The 15,796-nt window shown below is 48.6% G+C and overlaps 1 protein-coding gene across 1 annotated transcript in view; it reads right to left on the minus strand.

Annotated features, from left to right (window-relative positions):
• Positions 1-3,175: 3,175 nt before the first annotated feature.
• The window catches only part of LOC142280603 (sulfotransferase 6B1-like), a 159,880-nt gene continuing 147,259 nt past the window's right edge, over positions 3,176-15,796 (minus strand). Inside the window, exon 6 of the mRNA XM_075332758.1 lies at positions 3,176-3,306. Within this exon, the coding sequence (XP_075188873.1) occupies positions 3,176-3,306 (131 nt within the window). The remainder of the gene's footprint in view (positions 3,307-15,796) is intronic.

The raw sequence follows: 15,796 nt of genomic DNA on the forward strand, positions 1-15,796 counted from the left end.
TTCCAATAGTCTTGTTTACAGATTAAAGTTGGACTGTTCAATACTAAGCCTTAGTGGTTTTGTTTTTTTTTAGCTGAAGGGTATATTTATTAATTAGTGGATGTTTCTTAGGTTATAGTTTCACCAACTATTTTTCAGAAATTATCTGTTTCAGGTGTATGATGATGGACCCGTCACATGACCCGTGTATAGGGATGGGGGGGGGGGTCCACAGGTCCTGAACAGTCCGGGGCCCTGGTTACCCTTAATCCGACCCTGCCTGCGATGGCCCGCGCAGCCTGCCATATGGGTGAGAGAAGTACCACAAGTGACAGAGGAGAGGGCCTCAGCCTAGCTAATGCAGCAGGGGCCCTGAAAACCAGGAAAGAGCGTAGCGGGTAGGCCTCTCATCCACCTGGCCAGGAAGGCTTCCCCAACTGCTTCCAGGCTATTCGGACCACCATCATCACCACCTGTACCAGTCTCCCAGGACTTTCTCACCGGTTACCAAGTAAAGTGAAAGGTAACGAAACTGCAGTCCTTGTCCATTATTGTTAACATTCCTGGCCCTGCACCCTGAAGCCCACCAGTTGCCCAAAAATAGACTCTCCAACGGTTGCCCCGGGGTCCTGCTCCACCTGTGGGGAGCAATATCACCTCAGCTGCGCCATCATAATCTGCCCTGGCGAATACACAGCCCACAATGAGTACCCCCCGGCCCTGGAGCTGGGCGTGTCATATGTACCTAGTAGTGCGATTTTGCCTTAGTTTGCACATTTTATGCACATTTCCCCACATATATGGTAAAGTATTTGCCAGATCAAATTAATCAGAATCTGTGGATTTGATTTTGTTTTTATGTTTTAAAGGGAACCTGTCAGGTCCCTGTGCCCTCCAACCCAGCAGCATGCACATGTATATGCCAAAATTCCCCCCTAACCAGCCATATTTAATGCTACTCACTAATATGAATGTTTAAAAAAACAACTTATAAAGCTCAGCTTTCCCTATGGTAATTAGGGCTTTGACTAGTCGAAGGGGTGTTGTTTCCCCTAACTAATCGGCCCTTTTTCCATGTTATCACTCCCATGAGGGTGTGATAACAGGATTTCCATCAGCAGGCATCACGACCAGCTTCTGAAAATGTTGTGCATGAGAGCAACTCATTTCGGCTGTGTGAGTGTGCCTTTAAAGCCGGGTATATGCTTCATGGCTTCATGAGGCACACTGCGCATGACCGGAAGTTTAGATAAAGTGTACTTGAGCTGTCTTCTGAACTTCCAGTCATGCGCAGATCGCCTAATGAAGCCGGGAAGTGTACACCCTGCTTCTGAGGTGCACTTGTGGCGCCCCTGAGGCTTCAGTTGCTACAGGGTATTGTATCATACTTAAGGTGCAATATTCATCCCGGGTAAGGAAGAGGTTAACCACTGGTTTTCACTTACACAACACACGCACACACACACACACACACAGCTTAGCAGCCTCACTGAAACTGGGCTAAAGGTGGTCACCATAACAACGGGTTTTTCCCATCCACCAGTGAGTAATCAGTAGGGTGGGGGCAGCACAGGGGAAGTGAGAGCACACACACACACACATTCACCTCAGAATAGTCTGAGACTCAGAAGAACATGGTCGCTATACAGAGTGCTTCAGAGCTTCTATAGTTAGGACCAGGCAAACTGGAAGGAGCAGGAGACAACAGTGGAAGAGCTGGCTGACCTGTAGCTCCTGTGGGACGAAGGAGAAACACAGTTGCCGAGGTGAGAGCTAATAAGGGTGCAGAGCCCTAGGGTGGAACAGACTTTACGTTAGGTCACCAGAATCTGCAGGAGAAGGGGATTGCATGTCCCTCTGGCCACCACAGTTCCCGGAGCACAGTGCTACATGGGTTGAGATCTATGTCAGGCACCACCACGGACCCGCGGCACCTGCAGACGGGACAGGAACTTTAACACTACACAGGGGTTCCCAAGCACTTCAGGTCACGGGGATCCACACTAAAAAGCGCAAGGAGGAAGGACCCACAGACTACCACACTGGTTCTAAACTTTGACTTACCCGGGATTGACTGGAGCTTAATCGCAGCGGAGACCGGTGCCTCCGGGCAATCTACGAACTGTGAGTAAAAGACTTGGAACTGCAATTGCCATGTCACTCCTTTATTGCCGGCACCCCGCACTTCAACGCCAATGGCCACCATCTTCCCCATCACCTGTGGGAAGCAGAACCACCCTTGCTGCAACACCATCAGCCCCGGAAGATATCACCTGCAGTGGCGGCTAATCCTGGCCGCGTACCACAGGTGGCGTCACGAGACAAACTTTCATTCTATCATCCAATTCCAATCCCCCTTTTATTGTAGACCTCGGGGCCACGAAGCCAGGCAGGGCCACCCGTGACATCCCAGACCCGACGACAAGTAATTCAACCCTTTGACCCGTGGGTGCTACACACTGCTGTGGCTGAAACGAGCTGCGCGCATGCACGAGATTTCCATTAGCTGGCGGTGACTCCGGCTCATTGAAATCATGTTGTTATCACACCCACAGGGGAAGAGGGCCGAATAGGCTGGGGAACTAATGCCCCTTCGACAAGTCAAGGCCCTAATTACCATAGGGACAGCGGAGTCGTTTTTTTAAACATTCATATTCATAAATAGCATTATACAGGGCTCGTTACAGAGGGAATTTAGGCATGCAGGTGTGAATGCTGTTGAGTTGGAGGGAACAGGGGACCTGACAGGTGCCCTGTAATTTTAATATGTGGCATTTTATTACCATAGGGTTGATAAATATACAAAAACACAATTCTTTAAATTGTTTTTATTGACTGATTAAATATGTTGATTACATATGAGAATTTAATATCAGTATAGATATGATACCTAACATCTCGATGAACAACAATGGATGGACTGGCCATGAGTCTCCTGACCCGAACTTACAGTTTCATAGGTATATACGAGTCTTTAAGTTCAGTAAGGAGACCCATGGTCAATCCGGACATGGGGCCATATGCAGCTCGTATACCAGACTATTAAATACAGCCATCTGGACCCAGCCCTAAGGAACATTCTAAAATGTCAAAATATAAATGAGGAAAACTCAACTAAGGCATATATTATTTTGTCCTAAGTAACGTTCAAATATGACTCCAGCTAGACGATTCTTTATTCCATCTTCTGAAGTATCTACCACTTGCAGTACTTTGCATAGTTCAGCATCTTTCCCAGTTTAGTTCCTGCAAGATATTTTTCAAACATTTCATCCACTACTTTGCTCTGATCTTCAGTAAAGCAATTCTTCCAGTCACCAATCTCTCCTATTTATATAAAAATAAGTGCAAAGTATTATCTTCAATAATATCAAAACTAAACAATTATTGATATTACAACATGATAGGAAGATTAAAAACATATATATTCATAAAAAAAATGGCAGCTTGTGTTCTACCAACCCGTTTTACAAATATCTTCAGGTTGTTATTAAACACAAGCTAAAGAATGTATGTCTGGAACACCAATGGTGTGAAGATGGTGCAAAACTCAAAAAACATAACTATACAATAGGATCAGACAAGTCACAATGTACATGGGAATGATGAAAAGAAAAACTGCTATGGAAATACTAGACTGAAAATTACAATAAACTATCTGAAAAAGTGAAAAAAACATGAAAAATGGAATATGCATAACTACTATGAATAATAGGAATATAAGAGATGTTTAGCCATTGTATTGGTCAATGCAAAAGAGCTCCAAACCAACGCCAAGGTAATATCTATTTACTTTTCACACCTGGAAGAAAAAGACATGAATCGCACATCCCAAAATCATACTTTGATCTAAAGCTGCTAGGCAAAAATTAAATACCTGAACATGAGGTTCTTGGTTTAACATTCTGATCAGACTGTATGAAGCCCACTGCCATGTCACGGCGAACTTCTGGGTGGGTCCCTACTCTATGGCGACAATGCGCCAGCAAGGCAGGTGACCTGGTGCCTCACAACACCCATGCTGCAAAGCAGAGTCCCCATGACTCTAGGCCACACCGCCCCACCGTCACAAAATCATTACAACAATCGCTGCCACACAGCACCAGCACTCTGTGAAAGGAGCTGTACACTCACCATCCACAAGCTCCCAGTGTGTGAACTGGGAGCAAAAATAGCAGAACCCTCTTTGCAGTCTCCTGCTAATTAAAAATGCCTGTGCCAAATGGGAGGAGTGCTGATTCAAAACAACAGAGGGGCATAGAATGCAAAATAGCACACCTGGAAGAAAAAGACACGAATCGCACACCCTTGACTAGACATCCCATTTGTTAGTATTCTGTGAATATTGCCCCTCCTTCTAGAAAGAGATCATTTGTACCACAGAGATGTGTGTAGCTTACAAATGCATCTCAATAAATTAGAATATCAATGAAAAGTTAATTTATTTCAGTAATTTAATACAAAAAGGGAAAATATATATTATATAGAGTAATTGCAAGCAGAGTGATCTAATTCAAGTGTTTATTTCTATTAATATTGTTGATTATAACTTACAGCTAATGAAGACCCAATAGTCATTATCTCAGAAAATTAGACTAATTACCACAAAACACCTGCAAAGTGGTCCCTTAGTCTAGTTCAGTAGGCTAAACAATCATGGGGAAGACTGCTCACTTAACAGATGTCCAGAATGCAGTCATTGACACACTCCACAAGGAGGGTAAGCCACAAAAGGTCATTGCTAAAGAAGCTGTCTGTTCACAGAGTGCTGTATCCAAGCATATTAATAGAAATTTGAGTGAAAGGAAAAAGTGTGGTAGAAAAAGGTGCACAAGCAACCAGGAAAAACAGTCTTGAAAAGATTGTTAAGAAAAGGCCATTCAAAAATTTGGGGGAGATTCACAAGGAGTCGACTTCTGCTGTAGTCAGTGCTTCAAGAGCCACCACATACAGATGTACCCAGGACATATGCTACAACTGTCACATTCCTTGTGTCAAGCCACTCGTGACCAATATACAATCCGCTAGTCAGAAACCTGGGAGGAGGAGGGGCTAGTCAGTGGAGTCTATGGGAGACAGACCTCTTGTCAGACAGTAAGTCAGAAGACGTGTAGTCAGTAAGACATCCGGTCAGTCAGAAGTCAATACACAGACAGAGAGTGTAAAGTGGCTTATTGGGCTAAAGGAGTACGGGTGCCAGGGAGAGTACGGTGTGAGAACTCACTGGACCGAGCATCGGCAGGGTGCAGAGCTCTAGTTCAGGAAGATGCTTCAAGCTCACCTGATACATCTGCCCGGTGACACCAACGTTAGTGTCCGAAGGCACAGCAGCAAATAGAGAACCCAGGAACAGATGTCCGACCCAGGAGAGGTTCAAGCTGCCTGCCATACAGGCCAGGACTGTGACAACAGGAGGGGACCCCAAAATGTTCCAGGCCACGGTGACCCACCAACTACAGACGGGTGCATGGAAGTAAAGCTCACCAGGTCACCACATCGGCACTGGAATCAAGGGAATACCGAATTACCTGAGGCCCAGATTGGTAGAGACCAGCACCAGCCGGGTTGCAGCTACTCCAAACCAATGAGTAAAGCCCCAGTTAAACTGCAGCCCCTGTGTTGTCTAAATTCTTCCTGTACCTCTGCATCACTATACTACAACCACCATCATCCTACCCTGGGGCCTAGCTCTACTTGCAGAGAGCCATAACACCCAATCTGCTTAATACCACCAGCCCCAGTAGTGAGACACTTTGCAGCGGCAGCTTTCTCCACATAGCCGCACACCGCAAGTGGCGTCACGAAAACACTATATTTTTATTTTCCCTTTTATTTTTCCCCTTTTTAAGCAACCCGCAGGATCATGGAACTGGGCATCAGGCACCTGTGATACGTCCCTGTTACTCAAGGCCTGGGACCGAGTACCCCAAGGCCCTAGGGTGCGTCATAGGTCCACTCTGTTTTATCAAGACCAAAGTCAGTGAAGATGTCTACCAGAACATTTTAGAGCACTTCATGCTTCCCTCTGCCAACATGCTTTTTGTAAATGGAAATTTCATTTTCCAGCAGGACTTGGCACCAGTCCACACTGCCAAAATTACCAATACCTGGTTTAATAACCACAGTATCACTGTGCTTGATTGGCCAGCAAACTCACCTGACCTAAACCCCATACAGAATCTATGGGGTATTGTCAAGAGGAAGATGAGAGACACCAGACCCAACAATGCAGATGAGCTGAAGGCTGCTATCAAAGCAATCTGGGTGTCACGCTGTACTCTAAGATGTACAATAGCAGTACAAACAGTAATGTGGGACAGAGAGAATTTCTGGAACTACCTGAGAAGGTAGTTAGCTGGTAAACCACTAGGGGGCATTAGAATGGAGAAAACGTAACAGCAGAGAATTCCCTAGCAGAGGTAATACTAGTCAAGCCCACCAGATGGCAGTAGAATTGTTAGAAAGCCGTATCACAACATGAGGCCTTGTCAATACACAGGGGCAAAGTCTAAATGTAGTCAGAGGGAAGCAAGCAGTAAGTAGCCGGGAAATCAGAACTCAGAAGCGAGGGAGAATGGGAAGATAAGAACAGAATCAAGGTAAACAGATAAGGAACGAACAGGGAGACAGACGAGCAGGGAGCTGAAGGGAGACAGCGGGAGAGACACTGACAAGACGGAAACAGAGAACAGAGGAGGTTAACAACAGGTCAAGTGAACACGGAGGTCAGGAGGGGGCAGGGCAGACAACAGGTCACTCACGAGCAGAACACAGCAGAGCCAGAAATATCACTGGCCTAGTCCCAGAGAGACAGTGCCCTAATAAAGTAGCCTGACCTCCAGAACGAGGCAGGAAGGATTAACCCCTAACGTGACCTGTATCAGAAGTGAAACTAAAAAAAAGGCTCAGCTGCAGCTGAGCCACGAGTAAATCAAGACACTGGGCTTCTATAAAACCTCAGCAGTGGCACATGCTGATCGCCTCCATGCAATGTGTGAAGCCCCGCAAACGCTGTGTCGGTGCATTACCTTCAGGGACTCCACGTAGCTGGATCTTGTCACAGGTAGGAAATCTTCTTCTTGTCGTGACGCCACTCTCAGTATTGCGGCCAGTAGGGACCGCCACTGCAGGTTGAGGGTCGCCTGGGGCTGATGGTATGTGCAGTTAGTTGGGATAGCCTCCTGAGAGTGAGGCAAGCCCCAGGGCCCGATGTAGGTGCGTAGTACCACAAGGCGCAGAATAACTCCACACAGGCAGAATGTCTTTCAGGGTTTTTACTCACTTCAGGTGGCAGGGTGAGTAACCCGGGCGTAGCTGGGATGAACCAGGCGGGAACCAGGTGTCCTTCAGGCTGACTTGTGAGGGTGACTACTAACTCGCCTTCCTTAGCCCTTGGTGGTTTGGGGTAACCCCGACTTTTAGTCCCTATGGGGGTCACCCAGGGAAGATGCTGCAGCCTCTCTCCCCTTCGTTTGCCGTGTGCTTGTTGCCTGGGCCAGATCACTCCAGCTTCTTGCCTCCTGTGAGCTATGGGCCCTAACTGTGGCTACGTGGCTGCGGCTTTTGTGGTGTTGTGGCGTGGGCTTTGAGAGCCCCACACCGGCAGGTTTAGCAAAAGAAAGCTGGATCTATCTCCGCTTCGGGATCTGCCGCCCGTTTGGGCCTGGTACTCTCTAGCAGTCTCCTTACTTCCCACTCCGTTGCTCTCTCTCTAGCTGAAGATGGATTTCGGGTAGCACTCCTAGTTGACCGTTCTCCCCCGTCAGTAGCCACTGCGCGGGCGCTGTTAGACAGCAACAGCCCCACAGGTCTGCTCCTCACTGAGCCCTATGGAGTTCTGCTCTAACTGACTCACTGCCCCTCCTCTCCTGTTCTTGCCTACGCCACCTAGCAACCAGACTCTCTTACCACACCCCTTGAGAGGAGATGGAGGCTTTTGGCCCCCTCCACTATTCCAGTGAAGGTCAAGGCTTTTCCCCCTCCTGGGATCCCCAGGGGTCCTCTCATGGGTACATGTGTGAGAGCTGATTACTATGCGCCTGTGTTCCACACCCCTGTCAGCCTTCTGGATTACCTGTATTGTACTGTCCCAGCATGGGTGCAGTACTCAGTGGTGCCTGACCAGGTCAGGGGCGCCACATTCCCCCTTAGTTATCACCAGCACGTCCTCGGGCTGCAAGACAACATTTTAAAATGCATAAAACATTAAAACATGTAAAACATTTTTAAAAGCACCAGGTACCATGCATCACCACCCTCCACCCACAAGTCCGTTAACCCACCCAAAACCCTTTCACGTTGGCCGCGGCTTCAGCCACTTCTGGCAGGATGTAGAGGCGGCTTACATGGGCTGGTGGTTTCAGGGTATACCTGGCCTGGTGGATCCGCGCCTTCAGCCTCTTCTGGCAGGATGCAGAGGCGGCCTCCACAGTTGGTGCTGACCAGGTACCCTCTTTGTGGTGGAGAGCCAGGCCCCATAAACAGGCATGCTCTCTGGTCGCAGGTGAGCCAAGGCCCTATATACGGACGGGCTCCTCCTGGTTGCAGACGAGCCAAGCCCCTAAACAGGCTGACTCTGGTGGTGGTGGTGCCCTCTGGTGTAACTATTTACACTGCGAGAGTTTGTGGCTATAGCCAGTTCATAGCCTTAAGGTTTATGGTTTTCTCACAATAGTTTTTGTGGGCACATGCTTAAACGTAAACGTTGCAAAACAAACTTTTCAAAACTTTAACTTTCTAACTGCTGACTTCTTACTTTCCTTTACTTTTCTCTACTCCTCCATACCAGGGCTTGGGCCTGTAGGGCTGCGGCACCTGTTGCTTTCTTGGCCTCTTTCTTCATCTGTTGTTGTCTCATCTGCAGGTTCCTTGTCTCTGCTTTCTCTATCTTCATCTGTTTCCTTTCCTGTATCTGTTTCTCTTTCCTGTAGCATGGGGTGGCTGTAAGGTTTGCTGGTACATAGTGCTACGTCAAGCGCGTACAGTCCTCTTTCGCCTTGATGCATGGTAAACTGTACTGAATCCCCCATCTTTAGGTTTCTGCCAGGGTATCCTCTGGGCAAATTAGCTCTGACGTCTCTCCTATTGACAAAAATGCCTTCTTTGATACCAGGTGCTACGATGAATCCATATCCACTTCTCAAATTGAAATCCTCCACTACTCCTCTGCAAAGGGGTCCTCTGACCTGGGCTTTGGCTCTTCTCAGGAACCTTTTCTCCTGTAGGTCTCTGGCTGTGATTTCTCTCTGCTCTGGAGACTGTGGTGCAGGGGACAGCGTTGTTCTGTTGCGACGCCTGGTCATGCGGGCTGGGTTCTGCTGGGCTGTTACCTCAATGCCTGCAGGGCCCCAGGTGAGGTTTCTGGGCTGGTCTTCATCAGCAGACGGTGTCAAGTCCTCCTCATCCCAACGGGAATAGGGTAACATCTCCGGCTCTGAGTATTGCTCCACTGCCGGTGGCTCCGGAGTCAGCTCCTCAGCTTCCTGGCCTCCTCTCCCCCTTAGTTCTTCTTGGCACTCCTTTGGTGGCAGTGCTGGGGATGGGCTTTCTTCAGCAGGCCCAGGCGGGGGACTCTTTGGCGTGGTTGCTGCAGGGGTTGCCGGAACCCTCTTGGGGGTGTGCGGAGGGAGCAGATACCGATCCACCATCTCTTGTGGGAACTGGGCCTCTAGGTCAGCCTTCAGCTTCCAGTATTCGGGGTCCTCTCCTATCAGGGACTTCCTAGCAGGGACCTCTTTGGACTGGGGAGCGGTGTCTGCTCTGGCCTTGCAGGCCGGGGTAAATGGTGATGCAATCTCTTTGCGGGCCGCGCCCTGTATGGCGGCGGCCTGGTCTTGGCGGGCCGCGCCCTGTATGGCGGCGGCCTGGTCTTGGCGGGCCGCGCCTGGCATGGTGTCGGCCTGGTCTTGGCGGGCCGCGCTCGGCATGGCGGCGGCCTGGTCTTGGCGGGCCGCGCCCTGTTTGGCGGCGGCCTGGATCGGCGTCGCTGTCGCGATGGAATCGGTGCAGGCTGGGCTGGGCGTCGCTGCAGGGACCGGGTCTTGGTGGGCCGAGCAGGGCATCGCTGCGGCGGCCGAGGCTTGGCGGGCCGAGCAGGGAATCGCTGCGGCGGCCGGGGCTTGGCGGGCCGAGCAGGGCATCGCTGCGGCGGCCGGGGCTTGGCGGGCCGCACCTGGCGTGGCTGCGGCCTGGCTCAGCGTCGCCGCGCCGGGCGCCTCTTCAGGGACCGCGAGCGTGGCAGCAGGGGTCGGGGCATCCGGGCCGGCAGGGGTAATACTGGACTCACCCATCGGTGGCAGCATCGGGGTCTGAGTCGTCGCCGTCCGGTCTGGCACTCGTCGTGCGGTTCCCCTCTCATAGGCCTGAACCGCGGCAGCCATCTCCAGAAGTTCCATACGTTCTTCTCGGATCTGCTCCACGACCCGGGTCTCCAGTCGGTCGCAGAACTGGGCCAGCTCCCGATACCACCAGGCAGCGGAGCCCGGTTCTGGGTTTCTGCGGTCAGACGCCATTTCTTCTGCGCCCTCTTCTGCACGATCTCCCAGCAGTGGACTCGTCGTTGCCTCTAGTAGCAAGCTGTTCAGTTTCCGCTCTGCCTCTTTCAGCAGCTCCTCTCCCAGCAGCAGGCTTCTGGCTCCCTTTCTGTCCCGACGTCTCTGAACGCTTCCACTCTCATAGCTGGCAAGGTCAGAACTCTGCAGGGGATCTCTGGGTAGCCACACCTCTTCGTGGGCGGTAACTTCTCCCAGCGCGGGCTGCTGTTGTTCTTCAGCGCGCTTTTCATGGTGGCAATATGGCAGCGCTTCCAATTTTTCAAGCGGACCGCCCAGGCACATGGTCACCTGTCTGAACAGGTCTAGTCCTTATCCTGTTCGTGACGCCAGATGTGAAGCCCCGCAAACGCTGTGTCGGTGCATTACCTTCAGGGACTCCACGTAGCTGGATCTTGTCACAGGTAGGAAATCTTCTTCTTGTCGTGACGCCACTCTCAGTATTGCGGCCAGTAGGGACCGCCACTGCAGGTTGAGGGTCGCCTGGGGCTGATGGTATGTGCAGTTAGTTGGGATAGCCTCCTGAGAGTGAGGCAAGCCCCAGGGCCCGATGTAGGTGCGTAGTACCACAAGGCGCAGAATAACTCCACACAGGCAGAATGTCTTTCAGGGTTTTTACTCACTTCAGGTGGCAGGGTGAGTAACCCGGGCGTAGCTGGGATGAACCAGGCGGGAACCAGGTGTCCTTCAGGCTGACTTGTGAGGGTGACTACTAACTCGCCTTCCTTAGCCCTTGGTGGTTTGGGGTAACCCCGACTTTTAGTCCCTATGGGGGTCACCCAGGGAAGATGCTGCAGCCTCTCTCCCCTTCGTTTGCCGTGTGCTTGTTGCCTGGGCCAGATCACTCCAGCTTCTTGCCTCCTGTGAGCTATGGGCCCTAACTGTGGCTACGTGGCTGCGGCTTTTGTGGTGTTGTGGCGTGGGCTTTGAGAGCCCCACACCGGCAGGTTTAGCAAAAGAAATCTGGATCTATCTCCGCTTCGGGATCTGCCGCCCGTTTGGGCCTGGTACTCTCTAGCAGTCTCCTTACTTCCCACTCCGTTGCTCTCTCTCTAGCTGAAGATGGATTTCGGGTAGCACTCCTAGTTGACCGTTCTCCCCCGTCAGTAGCCACTGCGCGGGCGCTGTTAGACAGCAACAGCCCCACAGGTCTGCTCCTCACTGAGCCCTATGGAGTTCTGCTCTAACTGACTCACTGCCCCTCCTCTCCTGTTCTTGCCTACGCCACCTAGCAACCAGACTCTCTTACCACACCCCTTGAGAGGAGATGGAGGCTTTTGGCCCCCTCCACTATTCCAGTGAAGGTCAAGGCTTTTCCCCCTCCTGGGATCCCCAGGGGTCCTCTCATGGGTACATGTGTGAGAGCTGATTACTATGCGCCTGTGTTCCACACCCCTGTCAGCCTTCTGGATTACCTGTATTGTACTGTCCCAGCATGGGTGCAGTACTCAGTGGTGCCTGACCAGGTCAGGGGCGCCACAAATGCTGTATTGATGCAGTACTTCATACAAAAGGAGCCCCGACCAAGTATTGAGTGCATTTACTGTACAGACTTTTCAGTAGGCCAACATTTCTGTTTTTAAAATCATTTTTTCAGTTTGTCTTATTTCATATTCTAATTTTCTGAGATAATCACTTTTGGGTTTTCATTGTCTGTAAGCCGTGATCATCAACATTAACAGAAATAAACACTTCAAATAGATCCCTCTGTGTGTAATGACTCTATATAATATATGCGCTTCCCTTTTTGTATTGAATTACTGAAATAAATTAACTTTTCGATGATATTCTAATTTATTGAGATGCACTTGTATGTATCTTAGGTAACTCCATTATGCTGTAGGCTCAGCCTAGAATAAAATGTTGGCAATGTTACCTAGAAACCCTATTTTATTATTATTAATATTTATTTATAGCGCCCCATTGATTCCATGGTGCTGTACATGAGAAGGGTATACATATGTTACAATAGACAGACTGGTACAGAGGGGAGAAGACCCTGCCCTTGCGGGTTACATTATATGCAATTCTAAAATTATATGGGGTTATAGCGTTCGTGACGACACCCGTGGTATGTGGTAATTAGGAGTACCACCGCTGCAGTTGGGAGTACCCGGGGATGATGGAATGGGGCAGCCAGGTGTTGTGACCCTCCACGGGTAGGGGGAGAATACCCTGGGGCTCGGTGATGGTAGGGGAGTGTCGGATGCAAGGGGGTCACTGTTGTACTTACTCAGTCCATCAAGCTGACACCGACAACTGGTCAAACAAGTCTCTGGACACCGCTGCCGCTGAGGGAGCTTAGTTCGGGTCCCATCCCCATTGGTGCTGCCTGGTGATCTGTGACCTGCCTCCTTGCACTAAGTTCACTTCTTTGGTGGTCCCGGTATTGTGAAACTTGCTGGGTTCCGCTTCCCACTATGGCTAAGTGTGGGAGCTTGCTCTCAGGGCTCACGCTTGGGATTTTCTGGACCATTTTGAATTGGAAAGTCCTATCCCCCTCGTTGCGCTAATGCCCCGATTTTGGAGCGGGTGGGAACGGCTCTTGAAGACTCTGTTTTCCTCGGGTTAATTATCGGGTTGCCTGAAGCTACTCCCCGACCTATGGTCTACGTACCGCGTCGTGCCTTGGTCCCAGCCCGGTGATGGTGCAAAGCCGCCGGCTGTCCTCCTTGACAGATCCGTGCCCATTGCCACGATCCCCTGTGACCAGGGTCCAGCTCCTCTAGGCCAAGACCACCGTCTGCCACCTAGATTGCTTCCCAGGAGCTCGGCTCCTGACCTCCTCTCACTTTCACTTCTCAGACCCCTCTCTACTTCTCTGACATTCCTGACCTCCCCTCTCCAACCGCCCCAGGTGGGCGATCCTATTGCACTCAAGCCGTCCACTGGTGTGTTTGGTGGGTGTGGTGCAGAGTGTATCTATGGTTTGATTAGCTGATGTAGGCAACACCATGTATGTAGGGACCCTAAACAAAGAAGGAGGTGGATACTGCACGGGAGGGCAGATTGTGCAATACCCTGTGACGACCCGATAGTCCAGGGGCGTGACATATACGATAAAAGCGGACGGCCAAGTTAACAATACCTACATTTGTGTCATACATATGTACAGTATGTCACGGATATTTGGGTAAATATCATTAAATTGGAGAATTGTTCCATTGTTTACCCACGGGCGATTTTTCTGTTTTTCATTTTCGTTTTTCCTCCCCTTCTTCTGCAAGCCATAACTTTATATATATTTTTCCATCAATATAGCCATATGAGGGCTTAGTTTGTGTAGGATGACTTGCACTTTTGAATGACACTATTGAATTTACCATATAGTGTAATGTAAAATGGGAAAAAAATTCCAAATGTGGAGAAATTGTGTAAAAAGTGAAACTCCACAATGGTTTGCAGGGTTATTCACTATGTTCATTATATGGTAAAACTAACTTGCCATTATGATGCCTTACGTCAGTACAAGTTCATAGATACCAGACATGTATACTTTTACTTTTATCTAAGGGGTTAAGACAATTTCCGAAGTTTCTTCAAAAAAAGAATAGCGCTTTTGTTGCCATTTTCCGAGACCCATAGCGTTCTCATTTTTTGGGATCTTGGGCTCAGTGATGGATTATTTTTTGCGTCTTGAGGTGACGTTTTAATTTTACCATTTCTTTTGTAGATGTGATATTTTGATCGCCTGTTATTACATTTTAAAGAAATGTTGTGGCGCCCAAAAAAATGTAATTTTAGTCTTTAGAATTTTTTTCTCACCACGCCATGTATTGATCAGATTAATTTATTTTATATTTTGATAGATTGGGTATTTATGAACGCAGTGATACCAAATATGTGTATTTTTTTTTCTTTTATTTTTAATGGGGCAAAGGGGAGTACTTTGAACTTTCAGGTTTTTTTTATTTTTTCGTATTTAAAACTTTTTTTTTACTTTTTTTATTGATCTTACTAGTCCCCTAGGGGACTTTATGCCTGCATTATCCGATTGCCTGTGCATTGTAAAGGGATTAATGGGAATTTGTCAGCAGGTTTTTTTCAAACCCATCTGACAGCAGCATAATGTATTCGCAGAGACCCTGATTAGAATGATGCATCACTTACTGGGCTTCTAGTTACACAGGATATAATAATATAAAAGGAACAAGAATGAACAGTAGAAACATATACAAACTAGAATAATAATTTTTTATTTATATAGCATCAACATATTCTGCAGCGCTTTAAAATTCAAAGGGGACATATACACTGTGTGCAGAATTATTAGGCAAATGAGTATTTTGATCACATGATACTTTTTATACATGTTGTCCAACTCCAAGCTGTATAGGCTTGAGAGCCAACTACCAATTAAGTAAATCATGTGATGTGCATCTCTGCAATGAGGAGGAGTGTGGTGTAATGACATCAACACCCTATATAAGGTGTGCTTAATTATTAGGCAACTTCCTTTCCTTTGGCAAAATGGGTCAGAAGAGAGATTTGACGGGCTCTGAAAAGTCAAAAATTGTGAGATGTCTTGCAGAGGGATGTAGCAGTCTTGAAATTGCCAAACTTTTGAAGCATGATCACTGAACAATCAAGCATTTCATGGCAAATAGCCAACAGGGTCGCAAGAAGCAAGCTGGGCAAAAAAAAAAAAAAAAATCGCAAAATAACTGCCCATGAATTGAGGAAAATCAAGCGTGAAGCTGCCAAGATGCCATTTGCCACCAGTTTGGCCATATTTCAGAGCTGCAACGTTACTGGAGTATCAAAAAGCACAAGGTGTGCCATACTCAGGGACATGGCCAAGGTAAGGAAGGCTGAAAAACGACCACCTCTGAACAAGAAACATAAGATAAAACATCAAGACTGGGCCAAGAAATATCTTAAGGTTGAATTTTCAAAGGTTTTATGGACTGATGAAAAGAGAGTGACTCTTGATGGGCCAGATGGATGGGCCAGATGCTGGATCAGTAAAGGGCAGAGAGCTCCACTCCGACTCAGACGCCAGCAAGGTGGAGGTGGGGTACTGGTATGGGCTTGTATCATCAAAGATGAACTTGTGGGACCTTTTCGGATTGAGGATGGAGGGAAGCTCAACTCTCAGACCTACTGCCAGTTTCTGGAAGACAACTTCTTCAAGCAGAGGTACAGGAAGAAGTCGGTATCGTTCAAGAAAAACATGATTTTCATGCAGGACAATGCTCCATCACATGCATCCGACTACTCCACAGCGTGGCTGGCCAGTAAAGGTCTAAAAGATGAAAAAATAATGA

Source organism: Anomaloglossus baeobatrachus, unplaced genomic scaffold (assembly GCF_048569485.1).
Source record: "Anomaloglossus baeobatrachus isolate aAnoBae1 unplaced genomic scaffold, aAnoBae1.hap1 Scaffold_46, whole genome shotgun sequence".
Taxonomy (NCBI): Eukaryota; Metazoa; Chordata; class Amphibia; order Anura; family Aromobatidae; genus Anomaloglossus; species Anomaloglossus baeobatrachus.